Below are 23,075 nucleotides of genomic sequence, written 5' to 3'. Positions count from 1 at the left end.
TTGTTTCATCTGAACTCACCGTTATTATATGTGGGGGGCTACTGTCTTCTTTGGAATATTTCTCTAGAGGTGAGCCAGGTCTTATATTTCCCTCTGCTAGCTATTTAGGTCTTAGGCCAGAGCTGGGCATCTAGCGATAAATAGGAAATGCTACCTGGCTATTTCTAGTTGCGCGGCAGGCTTAGTTCATGGTCAGTATAGTTCCATCTTCCGAGAGCTTGTCCCTCTATAGGCTTGCTATGATCTCTGCCTGCAGTGATCATGACACTGCCCCCTACTATTCATCTGTCTCCACACCCTCCATACACACGATAACTGCACTTGATACTTGACTATTGCACTTAAACACACGGGCTGATGACCGGATCATGCAGCTTTACATGAAAATCCCGATTTATTATAATTGCCAGACCTGAAATAACGAGCACTTTTCACCTATTGTGCCCCCCATTTCCTTGTAGATTGTAAGCTTGCGAGCAGGGACCTCACCCCTAATGTCACTGACAATTCTGTACATGTCCCCGCTTAATTGTAAAGTGCTGCGGAATATGTTGGCGCTATATAAATAAAGATTATTATTATTATTAATTCTGCAGACAACAAATATTAAAACTTGCAGCAGAAGAAAAGGAGCTTAGAGCTAAGTGGGAGATAATGAAAGAAAGAAATATGTTAGCTAAAGCCCGATCCCACAAAATTAAACCTGCAAATAGAAGACCATTAAGAACAGGAACTGTGGTCACCTTTAACCTGAACAGAGGGTGGGGATTCATAAAGGAACATGGAGAAACTACTGAACTGTTGGTGAATCGCAGAGACGATGAGTCACACCTCTTAAAGGTACACCCGAATCGTGACCTTTACCCAGGAAACAAAGTAACCTTTACCCGGCACCATGATGAAAGGGATACTATGCCTTACACTTAACCAGGTGCACAGAGAAACATGCCAATACCCGTGTAGCTACTGAGAGTGGAGTGCATAACCAGGCTGCACAAACCCCGCTTGCTGGACTGTTTTCAACTGAGTTGTGACATATACCAAAGAACTTCCCCAGTCAGGAAGCAGTGGACACCAGGACTTGCCCTGGAAAAGAAAGTTTACCTGCTTTGAAAATGTTTTATGTTTCTTACAGTTTAAAAGGACAGTAGGGTAATTAACGGTGCTTACCTGAGAACTTTCCCTTGTATAGAGTTGACACCTCTTAAGGTGCCCTTTATTGGTTTTACCACGTGCCGACAGCGTGTGTAGAACCCCTGTTTACCTGTTCTACAGGTAAATATATATATATTGTGGTCTGGAGGGAAAGTCATTGTCAGAGGGACAGAGCACAGTCAGTCAGTCGGTCAGAGAGACAGAGGAGAAGGAGGAGAGGGGCCGTGCAGTCACGGGAAGTGCTTCAGCTCCTGAGGAAAGAGCAAGAGAAAGAAGAACGGATTTGTAGGAGAAGTGGAGAGCAGGAAAGTGAGAACTGGGGAGGAAAGCTGCAACAGAACTACCTCCCTACAGAGCGTAGACACCAGTAGCCGGAAGACCGAGGTTGTGAGGGACTCCACGACTCGCAGCAGAAACTGCCAGGACAACTGGACTACACGTCACCTGTCCGCCCTGACACCTGGAGACACAGTGACACATAGAGCCCAGGTCGTGATAGAGACCCTATAAAAAGGCTCGAGCCACCTGTCATACGGGTTAGTGTCCCACCTTTAAGGAGGACAGAGAGAACAGTGAGGAACTTGCCATAGGCAACAAGGGACTACACCACAGCACTAGTAGGAAGGCTCCTAACTCCACCTGGTAGAGGGGACTCTGAACTCGCTTCCAAGCTGGCCGGACCTTTCCAGTACCTGTGATCTTGTGCCCTGGACTGTGGCTGCTTGACATCTTCAGTAAACCAGGTACAAAGACTTCAAACCTGTGTCCTCTGTTTATTCTGGCACTACACCACTCTGGCCAATCACACCAGGAGCCCTGGGGACCCCGCTTCACCTGTGGGAAGCGTCACTATCTTTGCTGCAGTAACATCACCCCAGAGGACCCCTTTAAGCAGCGTTGGTCATTCCTGACCGAGCACCACAGGTGGCGTCACAAACTTTCACCACCTTCCATATCCCTTTAAAGACTGTTCTTTTACTTGGGCGCCCAGGGCCACCGTGACATCCCCTTTAAGTACCGGACCCGGTACAGAGTACCCCTAGGCCCTGGTGGGCGACTCATGAGTGCCCAGGGAGTATGTGCCCCACTTACAGAATGCCTGAGCATAGAGTGAGTCTCGTATTTCAGTCTCATGCACAAGGCGAGCTTTCTATGTATGAGCAGAGGGTGAGTTCTGTGGATCTTCAGGCCCAGAGTGGTGAGCCCCATACATCTTCAAGCCCGTGCAGACAGAAAGCTTCTTAAAACTTAATGCATGAGCAGAGGGTGAGCCCCATATGTATTTATGCCTGAGCAGAGGGTGAGCCCCATATATCTTTATTCCTGAGCAGAGGGTGAGCTCCATACGTGTTTATGCCTGAGCAGAGGGTGAGCCCCATATGTATTTATGCCTGAGCAGAGGGTGAGCCCCATATATCTTTATTCCTGAGCAGAGGGTGAGCTCCATATGTATTTATGCCTGAGTAGAGGGTGAGCCCCATATATCTTTATTCCTGAGCAGAGGGTGAGCCCCATATGTATTTATGCCTGAGCAGAGGGTGAGCCCCATATGTATTTATGCCTGAGCAGAGGGTGAGCTCCATATGTATTTATGCCTGAGCAGAGGGTGAGCTCCATATGTATTTATGCCTGAGCAGAGGGTGAGCCCCATATATCTTTATTCCTGAGCAGAGGGTGGGCCCCATATATCTTTATTCCTGAGCAGAGGGTGAGCCCCATATGTATTTATTCCTGAGCAGAGGGTGAGCCCCATATATCTTTATTCCTGAGCAGAGGGTGAGCCCCATATATCTTTATTCCTGAGCAGAGGGTGAGCCCCATATATCTTTATTCCTGAGCAGAGGGTGAGCCCCATATATCTTTATTCCTGAGCAGAGGGTGAGCCCCATATATCTTTATTCCTGAGCAGAGGGTGAGCCCCATATATCTTTATGCCTGAGCAGAGGGTGAGCCCCATATATCTTTATTCCTGAACAGAGGGTGAGCCCCATATGTATTTATGCCTGAGCAGAGGGTGAGCTCCATACGTGTTTATGCCTGAGCAGAGGGTGAGCCCCATATATCTTTATTCCTGAGCAGAGGGTGAGCCCCATATGTATTTATGCCTGAGCAGAGGGTGAGCTCCATACATGTTTATGCCTGAGCAGAGGGTGAGCTCCATATGTATTTATGCCTGAGCAGAGGGTGAGCCCCATATGTATTTATGCCTGAGCAGAGGGTGAGCTCCATACATGTTTATGCCTGAGCAGAGGGTGAACCCCATATATCTTTATTCCTGAGCAGAGGGTGAGCCCCATATATCTTTATTCCTGAGCAGAGGGTGAGCTCCATACGTGTTTATGCCTGAGCAGAGGGTGAGCCCCATATATATTTATGCCTGAGCAGAGGGTGAGCCCCATATATCTTTATTCCTGAGCAGAGGGTGGGCCCCATATATCTTTATTCCTGAGCAGAGGGTGAGCCCCATATGTATTTATTCCTGAGCAGAGGGTGAGCCCCATATATCTTTATTCCTGAGCAGAGGGTGAGCCCCATATATCTTTATTCCTGAGCAGAGGGTGAGCCCCATATATCTTTATTCCTGAGCAGAGGGTGAGCTCCATACGTGTTTATGCCTGAGCAGAGGGTGAGCCCCATATATATTTATGCCTGAGCAGAGGGTGAGCCCCATATATCTTTATTCCTGAGCAGAGGGTGAGCTCCATACGTGTTTATGCCTGAGCAGAGGGTGAGCCCCATATATCTTTATTCCTGAGCAGAGGGTGAGCCCCATATATCTTTATGCCTGAGCAGAGGGTGAGCCCCATATATATTTATGCCTGAGCAGAGGGTGAGCCCCATATATCTTTATTCCTGAGCAGAGGGTGAGCTCCATACGTGTTTATTCCTGAGCAGAGGGTGAGCCCCATATATCTTTATTCCTGAGCAGAGGGTGAGCTCCATACGTGTTTATGCCTGAGCAGAGGGTGAGCCCCATATATATTTATGCCTGAGCAGAGGGTGAGCCCCATATATCTTTATTCCTGAGCAGAGGGTGAGCTCCATACGTGTTTATTCCTGAGCAGAGGGTGAGCCCCATATATCTTTATTCCTGAGCAGAGGGTGAGCTCCATATGTATTTATGCCTGAGCAGAGGGTGAGCGCCATACATGTTTATGCCTGAGCAGAGGGTGAGCTCCATATGTATTTATGCCTGAGCAGAGGGTGAGCCCCATATGTATTTATGCCTGAGTAGAGGGTGAGCCCCATATATCTTTATTCCTGAGCAGAGGGTGAGCTCCATATGTATTTATGCCTGAGCAGAGGGTGAGCCCCATATATCTTTATTCCTGAGCAGAGGGTGAGCCCCATATATCTTTATTCCTGAGCAGAGGGTGGGCCCCATATATCTTTATTCCTGAGCAGAGGGTGAGCCCCATATATCTTTATTCCTGAGCAGAGGGTGAGCCCCATATATCTTTATTCCTGAGCAGAGGGTGAGCCCCATATATCTTTATTCCTGAGCAGAGGGTGAGCCCCATATATCTTTATGCCTGAGCAGAGGGTGAGCCCCATATATCTTTATTCCTGAGCAGAGGGTGAGCCCCATATGTATTTATGCCTGAGCAGAGGGTGAGCTCCATACGTGTTTATGCCTGAGCAGAGGGTGAGCCCCATATATCTTTATTCCTGAGCAGAGGGTGAGCTCCATATGTATTTATGCCTGAGCAGAGGGTGAGCCCCATATATCTTTATGCCTGAGCAGAGGGTGAGCCCCATATATATTTATGCCTGAGCAGAGGGTGAGCCCCATATATATTTATGCCTGAGCAGAGGGTGAGCCCCATATATCTTTATTCCTGAGCAGAGGGTGAGCTCCATACGTGTTTATGCCTGAGCAGAGGGTGAGCCCCATATATCTTTATGCCTGAGCAGAGGGTGAGCCCCATATATATTTATGCCTGAGCAGAGGGTGAGCCCCATATATCTTTATGCCTGAGCAGAGGGTGAGCCCCATATATATTTATGCCTGAGCAGAGGGTGAGCCCCATATATCTTTATTCCTGAGCAGAGGGTGAGCTCCATACGTGTTTATGCCTGAGTAGAGGACGAGCCCCATACAAGTTCAGTTCCAAGTAGAGGATGAGCCCTGTCTATCTCTAGCCTCTAACAGAAGGTGAGCTTTGTACGTCTTCAGTCCCGAGCAGAGGGTGAGTTCTGTGCTTCTCCAGGCATGTGCACAGGGTTAGGGTGCTGTGTGCTTTAAAGAGATTATCTGGTCAAAATCGATACGTCTGCAGTATCTATATGTGACTGCAGACTTATGAATTGCTGGGGAATGGAGGGTATGTATGAGTTATACATACACCTGGCCATAGGGCTCTACCTCGCTCTCCATATACTTGTATGGAGCGAGGCCGCGCCCAGTATTCGAACACGGCCAATGTATATCTGTGTCACTGGTTTGGGTGCGGACGTGGTTCAATTCAAGTTTATGAAGCACGGCCACACCCACTGTGGAGACATGATGATCAGTGGGTGCTCAACAATTCACAAACATCAAGTCAATCTACAACAAGACTCAATGTTCAGACTCATATGAACAATAGTCTGTCTCCTGACCTGCTAAATAAATGTCTGGCATAATGAAGACTAAATGCTATGTTGTTACACCTTCATTCCTAGATCTGAAAGTGCGTGGGGGGGATTCATAACTCTGCGGTCCTACAAAGTGACTGCAGACTTATCGGTTTTGACCGGACAACCACTTTGAGGTCCGTGCAGTGAGCGAACTTCGTACTTCTTCAGGCTCCAACAGAGGGAGAACTTTGCACACCTGTAGGCCTGAGTAGAAGATGAGCTTCATACATCTTTCAGCTTCGTACATCTTCTGCTCAAGACTGAAGATGCATGGAGCAGGAGAGTCCTGTACATCTTTGGGCCTGGGCAGAAGGCGAGCTTCTTAAATCTTCATGCCCGAGTAGAAGGTGAATGCCATGTGACTTAAAGCGCACGTATGGAGCTCACCCTCAGCTCTAGGTCCAGTAACACAGGCCAACAAAAAACAACTTTTTTTATGTTTCTTTGATGAAAATAGGCAAATATTACTAATTTTGGGTCGAGAAACTCAAATATACCCACAGAATTGTTTAATTAGCTCTCGTTTTTTAGATACACGCCATGGAAGTATGTGCTGTAGGTAGCGAGAAGAATTCATTACAAGAGTATAAATTGCACAGTACAGTACACATATTTAGTATCGCCGCGTCCGTAACGACCCAACCTATAAAACTGTCCCACTAGTTAACCCCTTCAGTAAACACCGTAAGAAAAAAAAAAAAAAAACGAGGCAAAAAACAACGCTTTATTACCATACCGCCGAACAAAAAGTGGAATAACACGCGATCAAAAAGATGGATATAAATAACCATGGTACCGCTGAAAACGTCATCTTGTCCCGCAAAAAACAAGCCGCCATACAGCATCATCAGCAAAAAAATAAAAAAGTTATAGTCCTCAGAATAAAGCGATGCCAAAATAATTATTTTTTCTATAAAATAGTTTTTATCGTATAAAAGCGCCAAAACATTAAAAAATGATATAAATGAGGTATCGCTGTAATCGTACTGACCCGACGAATAAAACTGCTTTATCAATTTTACCAAACGCAGAACGGTATAAAGAAATTCATGAATAGCTGGTTTTTGGTTATTCTGCCTCACAAAAAACGGAATAAAAAGTGATAAAAAATGGTCACGTGTCCGAAAATGTTACCAATAAAAACGTCAACTCGTCCCGCAAAAAACAAGACCTCACATGACTCTGTGGACCAAAATGTGGAAAAATTATAGGTCTCAAAATGCCACGTATATAAGTGCCACGTATTTAAGTGCCACGTATAAGTGCCACGTATTTAAGTGCCACGTATAAGCAAAGTAATGATGGTAAGCAGTCTTCACAAGTGGAGTAATTGGTCTTCTTTGGTTGGCAAATGTCACATAACCACACACGTAACAAAAATTGTTAACAATATTTGCACATTTACGAGGCATTTTCAAAGTGTAAATTCTCTCCACAAAATTACTGCAACAAGAGAAAAAGACTTCAATTAGTACAAACTATGCAGACACAATTTATAAAATGGCTGACATTGGTTCAACAGGTCTGTAATCAGGTTTACCAATACACATTTGTTGAAAATTCAAAATTTCCCTATTTTCCTGCATAATAATCTTAAATGACCTGTATCTCAGCAACAAGAGCTAATAATGATTTTTAAGTAACATATTCGTTTTTAGGATGCTAAAATTATTACAAACCAGCTATTTTCATTTCAGAAACATTTTCACTGTTGGCCAGTGTAAGCTGTGTAGGAAATGTGCGTTACGTCCGCGCTGCCTTAGCACTAAAAATCCAGGGGATGATGGAGTTTAATGGTGGTTTATTCAACGCGTTTCAAGCTCATTAAGACCCCTTCTTCAGGACATACCACATACAACATACATAGGTAGTGCACTTACATTGTTAAATACATACAGGATTCAAAAAACGGCGCCAAGTAGTCAGATGACTCCGTGTCAAAGTTCATAGTTAACAGTTAATAAATCTCGGTCAGTATAAAATTTTATATTCATTAAAGAATGACCTTATATTAACATATCCATTTTAATTTACAGGATGTCAAGCGAAAAAGAAGAAGAAAAATAAATAAACTTTTGGTCATTTCCATAAAAAGAAGGCACCTGACCAGAAGCCGAAAGGCCGGGCTTTCAGATCACCAAAGTCAGCTGCCTAGCGCTCAAGCTATTTGACCGCGCCGGGAATCTCAAAAGTGCATGTAAAGGTTAACAATTGTTGCATTATCCTTTCACCTAAAAACAGATATTTATTAGTTAACTTAATAAAATAAATCTTTGATTATTCTTACATTTTTGTCGTTCTCTGCGGCATGGTGCACTGCGCTGTGGCTTTTCTTCTCTGCCACCACGGTTATAGGCGGATCAATTACCCTTGCCCATTTTTGGCTCCTATTTTCAGAATAACAAAAATAAATATAGACAACTGGTTTGGAAACAATTGTTTTTAAATAATAATAAAAGATTTATTTTATTAAGTTAACTAATCAATATCTGTTTTAGGTGAAAGTTTAAAGCAACAATTGTTAACCTTTACATGCACTTTTGAAAGAGATTCCCGGCGCGGTCAAATAGCTTGAGCACTAGGCAGCTGACTTTGGTGATCTGAAAGCCCGGCCTGTCAGGTTCTGGCCAGGTGCATTCTTTTTATGGAAATGACCAAAAGTTTATTTATTTTTCTTCTTCGCTTGACACCCTGTGAATTAAAATGGATATGTTAATATAAAGTAATTCGTTAATGAATAAGGCTGGGGTCGCACTGCGTTGCTGGCGTCCGTTAGACGGACTACGTTCCACAGCGGCATAACGCGGTGTAACGTAGTCCTTAACGGCCGCCATTGACTCCAGTGTCGGAGGCATCACTAGCGCCCACCCACAATGGGCGTGCGCTAGGGATGTGCCGACATTGAGTCACGGACCCTGGGACGCGGGCTGCAGCGTTTCCGCAGATAGCGCAGATAGAGCTAGAAGATGCTCTATCTGCGCTAGCGTGCTGCTACACCGGCACTTACGTTTACAGCAGCCCGTTACCATATGTGTTGAACGGGCTGCTGTAAACGTAATGTGAACCCAGCCTAATATAAAATTCTATACTGACCGAGATTTATTAACTGTTAACTATGAACTTTGACACTGAGTTATCTGACTACTTGGCGCCGTTTTTTGAAGCCTGTAGGTATTTAAGCAATGTAAGTGCACTACCTAGGTATGTTGTATGTGGTATTTCCTGAAGAAGGGGTCTTAGTGACCTTGAAATGCATTGAATAAACCACCGTTAAACTCCATCATCCCCTGGATTTTATTGCTAAGGCAGCGTGGACGTAACGCACATTTCCTACGCAGTATATTGTACTATATGGTCGTTGATCGGCTCGTGGATCCGCAGCTGCCTATATTTACACACGCTTCTACTCTGCAATATCAGGTGAGCAGTATTTTTGGAAGCTCTCCCTTTTTATTTGTGGGATAAGACTCTATTTTGCGCTTCTTTCAAATAGGTCCAGTAAGCGGCACTCTTGTTGGGGTAGATGTTGCCGACACCTTATAAACTGCTGATTTCCCAATGTATATTGCAGATCAAATGTGACCATTACTGGCCATTTACAGCAGAGCCGGTCAGCTATGGTGACATCACAGTAGAGATGGTGTCTGAAGAAGAGCAGCCAGACTGGGCTTTGCGTGTGTTCCGCATCTCATATGTGAGTATTAATAAGAAATGTGGTGTCCATCCATCTATTACCTACAATCATAAGAAAATTGCATAAACAAGAAAGACTGAAAGGAACTGATCATTGGCACCTTCCCAGAGAAGGCTGGAGGAGCAGAGCATGGCACAGGGACTCGGTATAGTGCAGGGCCTGAGGGACAACGCATGGTCCCAGGGGATTCTCATAGTGCAGGGTCTGAGGGGTGAAACATGGTCCCGGGGATTCTTATAGTGCAGGGCTGAGGGGTGGATTGTGTTCCAGGGGATTTTGTATATTGCAGGGCCTGAGGGGTGGAGCATGGCACAGGGGTTCTGTATAGTGCAGGGCCTGAGGGATGGAGCATGGCACAGGGACTCTGTATAGTGCAGGGCCTGAGGGATGGAGCATGGCACAGGGACTCTGTATAGTGCAGGGCCTGAGGGACAAAGCATGGTCCCGGGGATTCTTATAGTGCAGGGTCTGAGGGGCGAAACATGACCCTGAGGACTCTGTATAGTGCAGGGCCTGAGGGATGGAGCATGGCACAGGGACTCTGTATAGTGCAGGGCCTGAGGGACAAAGCATGGTCCCGGGGATTCTTATAGTGCAGGGTCTGAGGGGCGAAACATGACCCTAAGGATTCTGTATAGTGCAGGGCCTGAGGGATGGAGCATGGCACAGGGACTCTGTATAGTGCAGGGCCTGAGGGATGGAGCATGGCACAGGGACTCTGTATAGTGCAGGGCATGAGGGATGGAGCATGGCACAGGGACTCTGTATAGTGCAGGGCCTGAGGGGTGGAGCATGGCACAGGGACTCTGTATAGTGCAGGGCCTGAGGGGCGGAGCATGGCACAGGGACTCTGTATAGTGCAGGGCCTGAGGGGCGGAGCATGGCACAGGTACTCTGTATGGTGCAGGGCCTGAGGGGCGGAGCATGGCACAGGTACTCTGTATGGTGCAGGGCCTGAGGGGTGGAGCATGGCACAGGGACTCTGTATAGTGCAGGGCCTGAGGGGCGGAGCATGGCACAGGGACTCTGTATAGTGCAGGGCCTGAGGGGCGGAGCATGGCACAGGTACTCTGTATGGTGCAGGGCCTGAGGGGTGGAGCATGGCACAGGGACTCTGTATAGTGCAGGGCCTGAGGGACAAAGCATGGTCCCGGGGATTCTTATAGTGCAGGGTCTGAGGGGCGAAACATGACCCTGAGGATTCTGTATAGTGCAGGGCCTGAGGGGTGGAGCATGGCACAGGGACTCTGTATAGTGCAGGGCATGAGGGATGGAGCATGGCACAGGGACTCTGTATAGTGCAGGGCCTGAGGGGTGGAGCATGGCACAGGGACTCTGTATAATGCAGGGCCTGAGGGACAAAGCATGGCACAGGGACTCTGTATAGTGCAGGGCCTGAGGGACAAAGCATGGCACAGGGACTCTGTATAGTGCAAGGCCTGAGGGGTGGAGCATGGCACAGGGACTCTGTTTGGTGCAGGGCCTGAGGGGTGGAGCATGGCACAGGGACTCTGTATGGTGCAGGGCCTGAGGAGTGGAGCATGGCACAGGGACTCTGTATGGTGCAGGGCCTGAGGGGTGGAGCATGGCACAGGGACTCTGTATAGTGCAGGGCCTGAGGGGTGGAGCATGTTCCCGGGGATTCTGGACATTGCAGGGCTGAGGGTGGAGCATGTTCCCGGGGATTCTGTATAGTTCAGGCTCTGAGAGGTGAAACATGGTCCCGGGGATTCTTATAGTGCAGGGCTGAGGGGTGGAGCATGGCACAGGGACTCTGTATAGTGCAGGGCCTGAAGGGCGGAGCTTGGCACAGGGACTCTGTATAGTGCAGGGCCTGAGGGGTGGAGCATGGCACAGGAATTCTGGACATTGCAGGGCTGAGGGGTGGAGCATGTTCCCGGGGATTTTGGACATTGCAGGAGTGAGGGGTAGAGCATATTCCAGGGGACTCTGTATAGTTCAGGGTCTGAGAGGCGAAACATGGGCCTGGGGATTCTTATAGTGCAGGGTCTGAGGAGTGAAACATGGTTCCAGGGATTCTTATAGTGCAGGTCTGAGGGGTGGATCGTGTTCCAGGGGATTCTGTATATTGCAGGCCTGAGGGGTGGAGCATGTCCCAGGTACTCTGTGTATTGCAGAGCTGAGGGGCAAAGCATGTTCCAGGGGATTTTGTATATTGCAGGGCTGGGGGGGGGGGGGGGGGAATCATGGTCCCGGGCATTCTGTGTATTGCAGGGCCTGAGGGGCGAAGCATGGTCCCGGGCATTCTGTGTATTGCAGGGCCTGAGGGGCGAAGCATGGTCCCAGGGATTCTGTATAGTGCAGGGCCGGAGGGGTGGAGCATGGTCCCTGGAATTCTGTATATTGCAAGGCCTGAGGGATGGAGCATGGAACAGGGACTCTGTATAGTGCAGGGCTGAGGAGTGGAGCATGTTCCTGGGGATTCTTATAGTGCAGGGCTGAGGGGTGGAGCATGGTCCCTGGGACTCTGTAGAGTTCAGGGCCTGAGGGATGGAGCATGGTCCCCAGAATTTTGTATATTGCAGGGCCTGAGGGACGGAGCATGGAACAGGGACTCTGTATAGCGCAGGGCTGAGGGTTGGAGCATGTTCCCGGGGATTCTTATAGTGCAGGGCTGAGGGGTGGAGCATGGTCCTGGGGATTCTTTTAGTGCAGGGCTGAGGGGTGGAGCATGGTCCCAGGGATTCTGTATCTTGCAGGGCTGAGGGGTGAATCATGTTCCTGAGGATTCTGTATATTGCAGGGTCTGAGGGGCAAAACATGGTCCCAGGGATTCTGTATATTGCAGAGTTGAGGGGTGAAGCATGGTGCCGGGGATTCTGTATATTGCAGGGCTGAGAGGGGGATCATGGTCCCGGGGATTCTGTATATTGCAGGGCCTGAAGGTTGAAGCATGGTCCCGTGGATTCTGTATATTGCAGGCCTGAAGGTCGAAGCACGGTGCCAGGGATTCTGTAGAGTACAGGAATGAGTTGAATACAGTACAGGACTGTAGTTAAATTTGCTCAGTCGGGCCATCCAATGCTCTTCCAGGGCACCTATCTTACATAGCATAGTTTTTAAGGTTGAAGGAAGACTGTAAGTCCGTCTAGTTCAACCCGTATCCTAACCTAACTTGCCCTAACATCTTGGCAGTATTTAAGTGAACTAGGGTATTGTTGTCAGTCCACAAGGTGATTTCTGCCCCCATATCATTTCTTGGTGACAGCCCTCACTCCATCTTGAAGGAGCTGTAATTCTCAGGATTCTTCTCTCCTTGCCATAGTGTCTGACTGTTTTAGGCAATCATTTGCTCTTGACCATCACTATATAGACCAAATGGCAGAGTGAAATCAGAATAAGCCAGGATAGAAGCGCAGGTCAACAGCCTCTTCAATTTCTGCAAGGCTTGATCTCCACACGATTTGGCTAAGCATATAGGAGGGTCGGGACCTCAACAAAGTTCTTAATAATCTTTGGTAGTAATTGACTAAGCTCAGGAAGCACTGGAGCTCCACCACATTCCACACATGGGCCACTGCTGCATCATCTATACCTTCTTGTTCATTAGCTGGTTTCCCTCTTTGCACACTTCTCGGAACAAATGACACTTGCTGGGTTTCAACTTCAACCCATGCTGTTCCAGTTGGGTCACTGTCAGGTCCAACTTCTTCAGATACTCATAGAAGGTGGGCAAGAAGATGATGATTTCATCTATGTAGATTAAGAGACACTCAAGGTTTGACTTTTTAAACCTAGTTCTGTTGCCCTCTCGAAGGGGACTGAAGTATTGGAAAGTCAAAATGGCAGGTGGAGGAATTCACAGTCTCATTTTGTGTTTTATATTTAATAGTCTCTTGGTCTCACTCAGCTCCAGCCATTTCCTAATGCCCACTTGTAATATTAAGGGTGGTGAAGAACTTGGTACAGCCCAAGACGGCTAGAGAATCATCTATTTGAAGACAGGTATAGGCATACCAAACAGTACATGCACTCTACCTTCAATAGTCTATGTAAAATATCTTCCATTTTTCTTATTCACTAGCACTATGGTATGGGTGATGCCCACGTACCCTTGCTCTGTTGAACCACATGGCTGTCGAGCATGCACTTTAGCAAGGGTTAGGGTTAGCTTCCTAGAAATGGCTGGGGGAGGTGGAGTAGTTGCATTGCTGAACAGGTCTAGTATCCTGAGTGAAAATCTCATGCTCCAATGTTTCAGTAAGCATAAAATGCCTACAAAATGCATCTGGATGCCTCCTCATCATCTGAGCCACCACTTTCACATACAATTCACCTGTAGTGAATGTGGTCTCTTCTACCTGTACTTCCCACAGGAGACTTTCTCTACTATTGTCCCCTATTCCTGTAGTACCTTGCCTCATTACCAGTGTGGCAGCTGTTGCACATTCCAGCTCAATATGGCTGTTGGACCCTTAAGTGACGACCATTCTTGATAGGAAACACTTCTGCCATCAACTCTCTGGGTGCGAAAAACACCTCTTGCTTCGTAAAATTTGGACAATCTCAACGCCTGTCCAGCTTGAACTGTAGACAGTGTTTGGGCCACAGCTATCCCTTCACTTTCTATAATACTTGCTCCACAAGTACAGTAGCTCCTCTGAGTCCTTAAGGCAATGGCAACAACAATTTTAGCCCTGCTGGGACAGCTACTCTGGTTTGAAAGTGGTCACTAGAACACACCACACTATTCCCAGGTAATTTCTGCAACTTGTTCTCGGTCTAAAATAGTTTCAGATGTAATTGCAATGCAGTTTGTTTAGGTTTCTGACTTGTAACATTCTTCAAGTACATGGGAAAGAACGTGAGGGCCATCAGTCTACCTAAATCTTACAACACATTTATGCCAAGGATGACTTGAACATCAGGGTTTATTCCATTTTCTACCACTACTTTTTCTTTGTTTGTTAATTCTCTTCCCAGATCGAGATGTCTGCTTGCATCACACCCAGGTATTGGGTGTGATGCAAGCATTGCATTGCCTTCTTGGAGTAGGGAGAGAAGATACTTTTCAAACACCAGCTTTGCCATGGTGGTTGCTTGAGACCCCGTATCAACCAGATAGATTATCTATACCCCACTGAACTTCGTCACCACCACCGAACACTCTTCCAAGTCTAGATTTTAGCAAAGGGCTTAAATCAACATTTCCTTCTGCAGTTTGAGCCCAATCGCAGGATGGTCTAGTTTAAATTCTTCTAACTACGAGTCACTGACTAGCTGCAGCATTTCTTTTACCAGACCGCCTACTCGGCCCTGTATACCTTTGAGACGTTTGTGCCCAGGTTGCCACTTCTTCTTTTGTAGCTTACATCAGAGGTGTCAAACTGCATTCCTCGAGGGCCGCCAACAGGTCATGTTTTCAGGATTTCCTTAGTATTCCACAAGGTGCTGGAATCATTCTGTGCAGGTGATTAAATTATCACCTGTGCAATACAAGGAAATCCTGAAAACATGACCTGTTGGCGGCCCTCAAGGAATGCAGTTTGACACCTCTGGCTTACATTGAATGCAGGTCTTTCACGCATCCCTCTAAGGTGGCCGTTCAGACTTCCTGTCCTTTATTTCCCTCTGGCACTGATTCTACTTACATGACCACTGGGACTGTGAAAACCTGTTCTTTCTCTAGGGTGACAGTTTCCTTCAGCACCTGCTGTAATGTCGGGTCAGGTTCAGACTTGAGTCTCTCTGCAAAGGTTCTCTGCAATTAATGTTACCTGAGGCCTAATACAAAGTGATCATATAGCACAAATAAATAATAATCTTTATTTTTATATAGCGCTAACATATTCCGCAGCACTTTACAGTTTGCACACATTATCATCACTGTCCCCATTGGGGCTCACAATCAAAATCCTCTATCAGTATGTCTTTGGAATGTGGGAGGAAACCGGAGTGCAGTGTTATATGAGACCTAGTCCCCTGCCCTTCTCTCCTCCAAAGCTTCGCCAACAACAGGGTCTCGCCTTTTTCATGTTGGGCAAATAACCTCTTGCATAGTGCGCCCTCAGAAGACGTGTCCTTCCCTGGTTGCCTTCCCTATTAATTGCCTAACTGGCAGGTGATGCTGCTCCATTTGTTACCATACTTGAATTCATCCTGCCGACTACACCAAATATAAGATGCCGGTGGATAAGCAACAAGAACATAAAGACTGGATTTGTTATTAACAGAGATTTAGTGTTTGCTGAGATCATGGTGAATACTTGCAGTAGCAGATGATGGACTCCAATGATGACCTCTGAGACCTCACCCCCAAATGTGCACTTTGGCACCAGAGCCTTACTGATAGATTCCTGTTGGCCTTAACATAGTATTTTTCTGTACTTTGTCAATCTGCCAGTCTCGTTCACATTCTGCCTCCTGCCTTCTCTAATGCTAGTGGCGTGGCCTGCTGTTGCCACTCGTCACGGTGATGAAGCCAGCTCCTATCTTTCTCTCTATTCCCGAGAACACACAGTTTGACCTGTGCAACTTACAAAATCTGAAATCACTATTCAGAAAAGGAAGGTTCCTATGTTCTTTTCTTGGTACTACAGGAGGATTTGGCTCCATGTTTCTTGCAGATTAAGAAGTAATCTCTACACTTGCCATGTGTTAAAGAGTGGCTTGTAGGCATCTCTTTTCACTCAGGTTCTCCTCACTACACCCCACATTTTGGATGTTATGCAATGCCTCGTTGCTTATTCTTTTTCTCGATGGCGTCCGAATAGGTGAAGGTGAGCTGCTTTCTCCTACTTTGTCTTCGATAAATGACACAATACCATTCTGTGACCCAGAATTCCGCTCTTGACTTTTACTGTGTATGGCGGAAGTGATGGTGTACCCTCAACAATCATTGTGTCTTTTTGTTTTCAGATCACTGAAGCCCAGCATGTCATGCACTTCAATTTCACAGCCTGGCCGGACCACGGCGTCCCAGCCGCCAGTGCAGCTGAGAGTATATTGCAATTTGTCTACATGGTGAGACAGAAAGCCACCAAAACAAAAGGACCAATCACCGTACACTGCAGGTAAGTAGTGAAGGCCCCGGTTATGACTGAAGCCACCGCCTCCCTTACGAGTAATGTCATTGCCTCTGTGTTCAGTGAAGCCACCATGTCCATTATAATTGAAGCTGTAAGAAGAAGGCTGAGCTCATTGAACGTCTGGAGTTTGCACAGAACATACACTGTTCCTTGGCTCTTATCGGGGCCATATTTATAGTTGTCCAATATGGAAGCACTTGCACTTATAGAAAACATGCAGCCTTTTCCCACTTGGTGGTCCTATACTGTGAAATACACTGTTGCAGCCCACTTTTCAGACCTTAGTAAGGTCCATACTCAACGCTTACTGCTTGGTGGTTTCCTCAACTCAGCACTGTTCACTCCATTGGCATCGCCCATCAGTTCTAGTGGCACATCATACTCCTGTCATAGGTCTCAATGCTGTCCCCTACTGTCCACCGGTACCCGACCTTAGGCTAACTCTTTGTCTCTTTTCATCAAAGCCAACTTCTTTCTGCCAGACATTGGCTCTCTGTACAGATGGCCATTGTTTGAGGACTACACCATTTTCTCGGGGTTGTTCTTCACTACCAACAACTCTGCAAATGACACTGGATGGAGAAAACCCAGCAAGAAAGTAACTTTTGTCCAACCTCTCTCCATCTGTCACTAATACTCTATGCCCAACCTCTCTCCATCTGACAATAACACTCTATGCCCAACCTCCCTCCGTCTGTCACTGACACTCTGTCACGGACATGATTTGGGGAACCATTGTGCCTCGGACTGCGGAGAGCCTGGAGGGGTGTGACTAAGCAACCACCGGACTGTTCACTACAGCCTCTGATGGTGAGGTTAGACTTGGCTCCCGATGAACGCCAGGTGCCACTCGAGGGCAGACCAATAGACGCTCGGCAACTGGACCCAGAAGAACAGACTGGATGTCACTGACACTCTATTATTTATATAGCACGATTAATTCCATGGTGCTGCACACGTGAAAGGGGTTACGTACAGAGCTATAGATATGGTTTACAGTAAACAAATTTACAATGACAGACTGGTACAGAGGGGAGAGGACCCTGTCCTTGCGGACTTACATTCTATGGGATAATGGGGAAGAGACAGAAGGTCGGGGGTGCGGCAGCTCGGGTGGTGGTGAGGCAGCAGCTCGAGTGGTGGTGAGGCGGCGGAATGGTTATTGCAGGCTGTAGGCTTTCCTGAACAGATGGGTTTTCCGGTTCCGTCTGAAGGATCCAAGGGTGGTGGATAATTGGACGTGTTGAGGCGTGGGAGAAATCTTGGAGGCGGTTGTGTGAGGAACGGATAAGTGTGGAGGAGAGTAGGAGGTCTTGGGAGGATCGAAGATTACGTGAGGGAAGATATTGGCAGATTAGTTCAGAGCTATAGGGAGGGGACAGGTTGTGGATGGCTTTGTAGATCAGTGTTAGTAGTTTGAACTGGATTGATTGGGGATTTGGGAGCCAGTGGAGGGATTTGCAGAGGGGAGAAGCGGGGGAGTAGCGATCACTCTATGATCGGCCTCTCTCCCTCTGTCACTGACACTATGATCGGGGTCTCTGTCACTGACGCTCTATGATCGGCCTCTCTCCCTGTCACTGACGCTCTATGATCGGCCTCTCTCCATGTCACTAACGCTCTATGAACGGCCTCTCTCACTAACGCTCTATGATCCGCCTCTCTCCCTCACGCACTATGATCGGCCTCTCTCCCTGTCACTGACGCTCTATGATCGGCCTGTCACTGACGCTCTATGATCGGCCTCTATGATCGACCTTCTCACAAAACGTCCCCCCACCATTACAAGTGAAATCACCCCGCCTTTGTGTAAGGAAGACACGATAACAATGAGGTCTGTGCCATCTCCATTAATTTTCTGCGGAACTTGTGCTTATTCATAGCTACAAGTCTGAACAATCAGAGCTGCACTGTAAAGCATCTTTATGTACACATATGGAGGTCCACTTTTTGAATCATTACTGAAACATCTTCATCCTGTTGTTTTCTAGCGCTGGTGTTGGACGGACGGGAACATTTATCGCCTTGGACCGCCTCATGCAGCACATCCGAGATCACGAGTTTGTAGATGTCCTTGGCCTTGTAGGAGAACTGCGCTCTTACAGGATGTCTATGGTGCAGACAGAGGTTAGTATACACTGGACTGTAAATCTAAAATGTATATCTATAATGTACATCTATAGTATGTTCTTCTGTGTCTTGCTCAGTGGTGGTCGGGCTCAGCCTCCTCACCTCTGCCGTGTCTCTGAGCACCTTGTACTTCTGTGTCTTGCTCAGTGGTGGTCGGGTTCATCCTCACCTCTGCTGTGTCTCTGAGCACCTTGTACTTCTGTGTCTTGCTCAGTGGTGGTCGGGCTCAGCCTCACCGCTGCTGTGTCTCTGAGCACCTTGTACTTCTGTGTCTTGCTCAGTGGTAGTCGAGCTCAGCCTCACCTCTGCTGTGTCTCTGAGCACCTTGTACTTCTGTGTCTTCCTCAGCGGTAGTTGGGCTCAGCCTCCTAACCTCTGAGGTGGCTCTGAGCACCTTGTAGTTCTGTGTCTTGCTCAGTGGTGGTCGGGCTTGGCCTCCTCACCTCTGCCGTGCCTCTGAGAACTGAGCACCTAGTACTTCTGTGTCTTGCTCAGTGGTGGTCGGGTTCAGCCTCCTCACCTCGGCCGTGTCTCTGATCACCTTGTACTTCTGTGTCTTGCTCAGTGGTGGTCGGGCTCGGCCTCCTCACCCTGGCCATGTCTCTGAGCACCTTGTACTTCTGTGTCTTGTTCAGTGGTGGTCTGGCTTGGTCTCCTCACCCTGGCCATGTCTCTGAGCACCTTGTACTTCTGTGTCTTGCTCAGTGGTGGCCGGACTCGGCCTCCTCACCTCTGCCGTGCCTCTGAGAACTAAACACCTTGTACTTCTGTGTCTTGCTCAGTGGTGGTCAGGCTCAGCCTGCTCACCACTGCTGTGTCTCTGAGGACTGAACACCTTGTAATTCTGTGTCTTGCTCAGTGGTGGTCGGGCTCAGCCTGCTCACCTCTGCTGTGTCTCTGAGAACTGAACACCTTGTAGTTCTGTGTCTTGCTCAGTGGTGGTCAGGCTCGGCCTCCTTACCTCGGCTGTGTTTCTGTAATACTATTGTAGGAACTCGAGGATTCTGGTAGCGTGGGGCAATGAACAGACAGACGGGTTTCTTTATTACAAATAGTGTATTTGTACAACAGCAATAACACCCAAAACAATATACTGATAACCCGCAGTGACCTGCAATGAAACAAGTCCTTGATACATATACAGCAAATCGGCAGAGTTCCTAAGGCAGAGTTCTCAGCAAGGTGATCAAAAGGTGAGTGTGACAGGTGACGTGGTGCAGATCCAAAACACTTTCGGTGCAGAAAGAGTCAAATCCAAGTATGAAGTAAACACAGGGTAGTCCAGAACAAGTCCACAAGTTAATCCCAGGTGTGGCATGAACACGGATAAGTCCAGAAACTAGTTCACAAGTTGATCCCAGATCAACACTGGTAAGTCCAGAAACACCCCCATCGGGGGAGTAAATGAAGGATAAGTAGCAACACAGTCCAGAAACAGTTCAAAAACACAGTTCTTACCAGGAGGAGTGAACCAAGGGTTAACAGACTAATGATAACATAGAGAGTGTAGCTTACATATGCAGAGAATGTCCAGAGCCAGAGGTAGAGGCACACTCAGAACAAATAGCTGAGCTGAAGGGGAACAGAAGCAGAATACTCCAGCAAGGAAGCTGACACCTGAACCAGGTTTTAAACAAACGAACAGGAAATAGGGCAGACAAAAACAACAAACTACATCTTAACAAAGGTCAAGATCATTCACAAGGTGATTTGGAAAACCCGGAATACTGACATTACTTTCTCCCTAGAAACTGCCTCAGGACAGTCCTGGACCAGGCTTGTCTGGGTATCTACGATGAAACTGAACAACCTTCAGGGGAGCATTGATGTTACTTACTGGTTCCCAAGAATGGTTTTCAGGAGAGTAACCCTGCCATCTAACAAGATACTGAAGCCGGTTTATATGGAGTCTTGAATCGATAATGTCCTGTACCACAAATTGTTCTTCGCCATCAACCAACACTGGTGGAGGGGGAGGTACAATACGTCCCTGAAATGTGTTAAGAGAGACTGGTTTTAATAAAGAATCATGAAATACTGGGTGTACCTTTAGAGTTCGTGGTAGCTTCAACTGACAAGCAAAAGAGCTCACAATCCCGGTGATCTTGAATGGACTGATGAACTTCTGTCCCAGTTTCTGCGAAGGAACACCCAATCTTAGACTCTTGGTGGACAACCAAACAGAGTCTCCTACCTTATACATAGGTGACAGTTTCCGGAATCTATCGGCTGTCTTCTTGTAACGCTCCTGTGCTTAGGTCAGGGAGTCTTTCAAAACTTCAAGATTACATTGCAACAGCACCACTCTGTCTTAAACTGCCGGTACCGAAGTAGCAACTGGAGACCTAGGCAAAATATTTGGATGATATACCAGATTGGCAAAAAAAGGAGTTACCTTCGTGGAATTGCTCTGTGAGTTGTTATATGAAAATTCTGCCAAAGGAAGTAGCTTCAGCCTATCATCCTGCAAATGACTGACGTAACAGCGTAGATATTGCTCCAAGGTTTGATTGGTCCGTTCGGTCTGCCGGTTGATTTGAGGTTGGTATGCAGAAGACAAGCAAACATTAATGTGGAGCGCAGAACAAAATCCTTTCCAAAACCTAGAGGTAAATTGTATTCCCCGGTCAGAGATGATCTCATCTGGTACCCCATGCAGCCGGAAAACGTTCTGGATAACCAGATCCACTGGCTCTGTAGCTGAGGGAAGACTAGTACAAGGAATAAAATGAGCAAGCTTCGTTAAACGGTCCACTACCACCAAAATAGTATTTTTACCGCCAGAGGTGGGTAACTCTCCAATAAAGTCCATCGAAATAGACCCCCAAGGGCGAGATGGTATGGGTAGTGGCTTAAGAAGGCCAGTAGGTGATACACGAGAACTTTGTACCGAGCACAAACCTCACAAGAGCGGACATAGTCATTCACATCTTTCAAGCAGGTAGGCCACTAGAAAAAACGACTTAAAAATTACTGCGTCTTCTGTACCCCCCTATGACCAGCCAATACGGAGTCGTGGACCAATTTGAGAATTCGAAGACTCACAGCCTCTGGGACGTAAATGCATCGATCTCTAAGCCATACACCATTCTGAAAAACAAGATTCACATTGTCAGGTGGGGCAGCAAGAAATACGTCACCGTCATAGGCCAGCTTGATCTCCTCCCACAAGTCCCGGTCCTGGAGCACTCCTATAAAATTGGCATCAGACACAAGATGTCTTAGACGGGGTCCCAGGCACGGAGTCCATCGTGTGGATACAGGATAATGCATCGGCTTTCCCATTACGTGAACCTGGGCGGTACGAGATAATAAAATCAAACTGGTTCAAGAACAAACTCCATCTAGCTTGTCGAGGAGAGAGACATCTGGCGGACTTAAGTAATTCCAAATTACGGTGATCTGTGAGCACTACTACCTGTTGAGTTGCTCCCTGCAAATGGTGTCTCCATTCCTTAAAGGTGGAAATGATTGCCAAAAGTTCCTTATCTGCAATGTCATAGTTCAGTTCAGCAGATGATTACCTGTGAGAAAAGGCGGCACACGGGTGCAGCAAACCTTTGTCTCTGGTTCGCTGTGAGAGGATTGCTCCCAGTGCACAGAAGCGTCCACCTCCATGACAAAAGGCAGTGCAGGATCCGGATTCGTCAATATTGGAGCCGTGGTAAAACAAACCTTGAGGCGGTCAAAGGCTCCCTGGGCTTGCGAAGACTATACAAACTTCTTCCCTTTTTTAGTGAGGAGAGTGATGGAATGGACAATTTCCAAAAAATTCCGCATAAAACGTCTATAAAAGTTAGCAAAACCAATGAATCGTTGTACCGCTTTAATGTTTCCTGGTACCGGGCAATCTATGATTGCGTGGATCTTGCTGGACTCCATATTCAATCCCTGGGGAGAAATAACATAGCCTAAAAATTGAATTTTGGAGCAATGAAATTCACACTTTTTGAGTTTGATGTACAAATGATTATCTCTCAAACGTCTGAGCACGGTCTTAACATGTTCCTGTAGGGAATTAGAGAAAATCAAGATGCCATCCAGGTAAATTACTACATAATGATCCAGTAAATCCCTGAAAATATTGTTGGCTAAGTGTTGGAAAGCAGCAGGAGCACTACAGAGTCCGAGTGGCATCACTAAATATTCAAAATGTCCATACCGGCATCTGAAAGCTGTCTTCCATTCGTCTTCGGGAAGTATAAAGGAGTAGATTATATGCCCCGCGAAGATCTAATTTGGTGAATATTTTAGCTTGGTGAACTCTTCCAACAATTCAGGAATTAGCAGCAACGGGTACCTGTTACGAATAGTTACCTTATTTAGCTCCCGGTAGTCAATACAAGGTCTTAGAGTGCCATATTTCTTCTTTACAAAGAATATGGGTGCTCCCGCTGGTTAAGAAGATGGTCGGATAAACCCCTTGG

The 23,075-nt window shown here is 47.0% G+C and overlaps 1 protein-coding gene across 4 annotated transcripts in view; it reads left to right on the top strand.

Annotated features, from left to right (window-relative positions):
* The window catches only part of PTPRO (protein tyrosine phosphatase receptor type O), a 555,000-nt gene that overhangs the window by 524,312 nt on the left and 7,613 nt on the right, over positions 1-23,075 (top strand). For all 4 annotated transcript variants that reach the window (XR_013215987.1, XM_077267281.1, XM_077267279.1 and 1 more), the window contains 3 exons: positions 9,347-9,469; positions 16,349-16,503; positions 18,510-18,645. Coding sequence is in view for 3 of the 4 variants with exons in the window: in XM_077267281.1 (XP_077123396.1) it covers positions 9,347-9,469; positions 16,349-16,503; positions 18,510-18,645 (414 nt within the window). In the remaining variant the exon portion in view is untranslated. The remainder of the gene's footprint in view (positions 1-9,346; positions 9,470-16,348; positions 16,504-18,509; positions 18,646-23,075) is intronic.

Source organism: Ranitomeya variabilis, chromosome 5 (genome assembly GCF_051348905.1).
Source record: "Ranitomeya variabilis isolate aRanVar5 chromosome 5, aRanVar5.hap1, whole genome shotgun sequence".
NCBI lineage: Eukaryota > Metazoa > Chordata > Amphibia > Anura > Dendrobatidae > Ranitomeya > Ranitomeya variabilis.
Note: the sequence above shows the minus strand (reverse complement) of the source record. Positions and strands in the feature narration are given on the sequence as shown.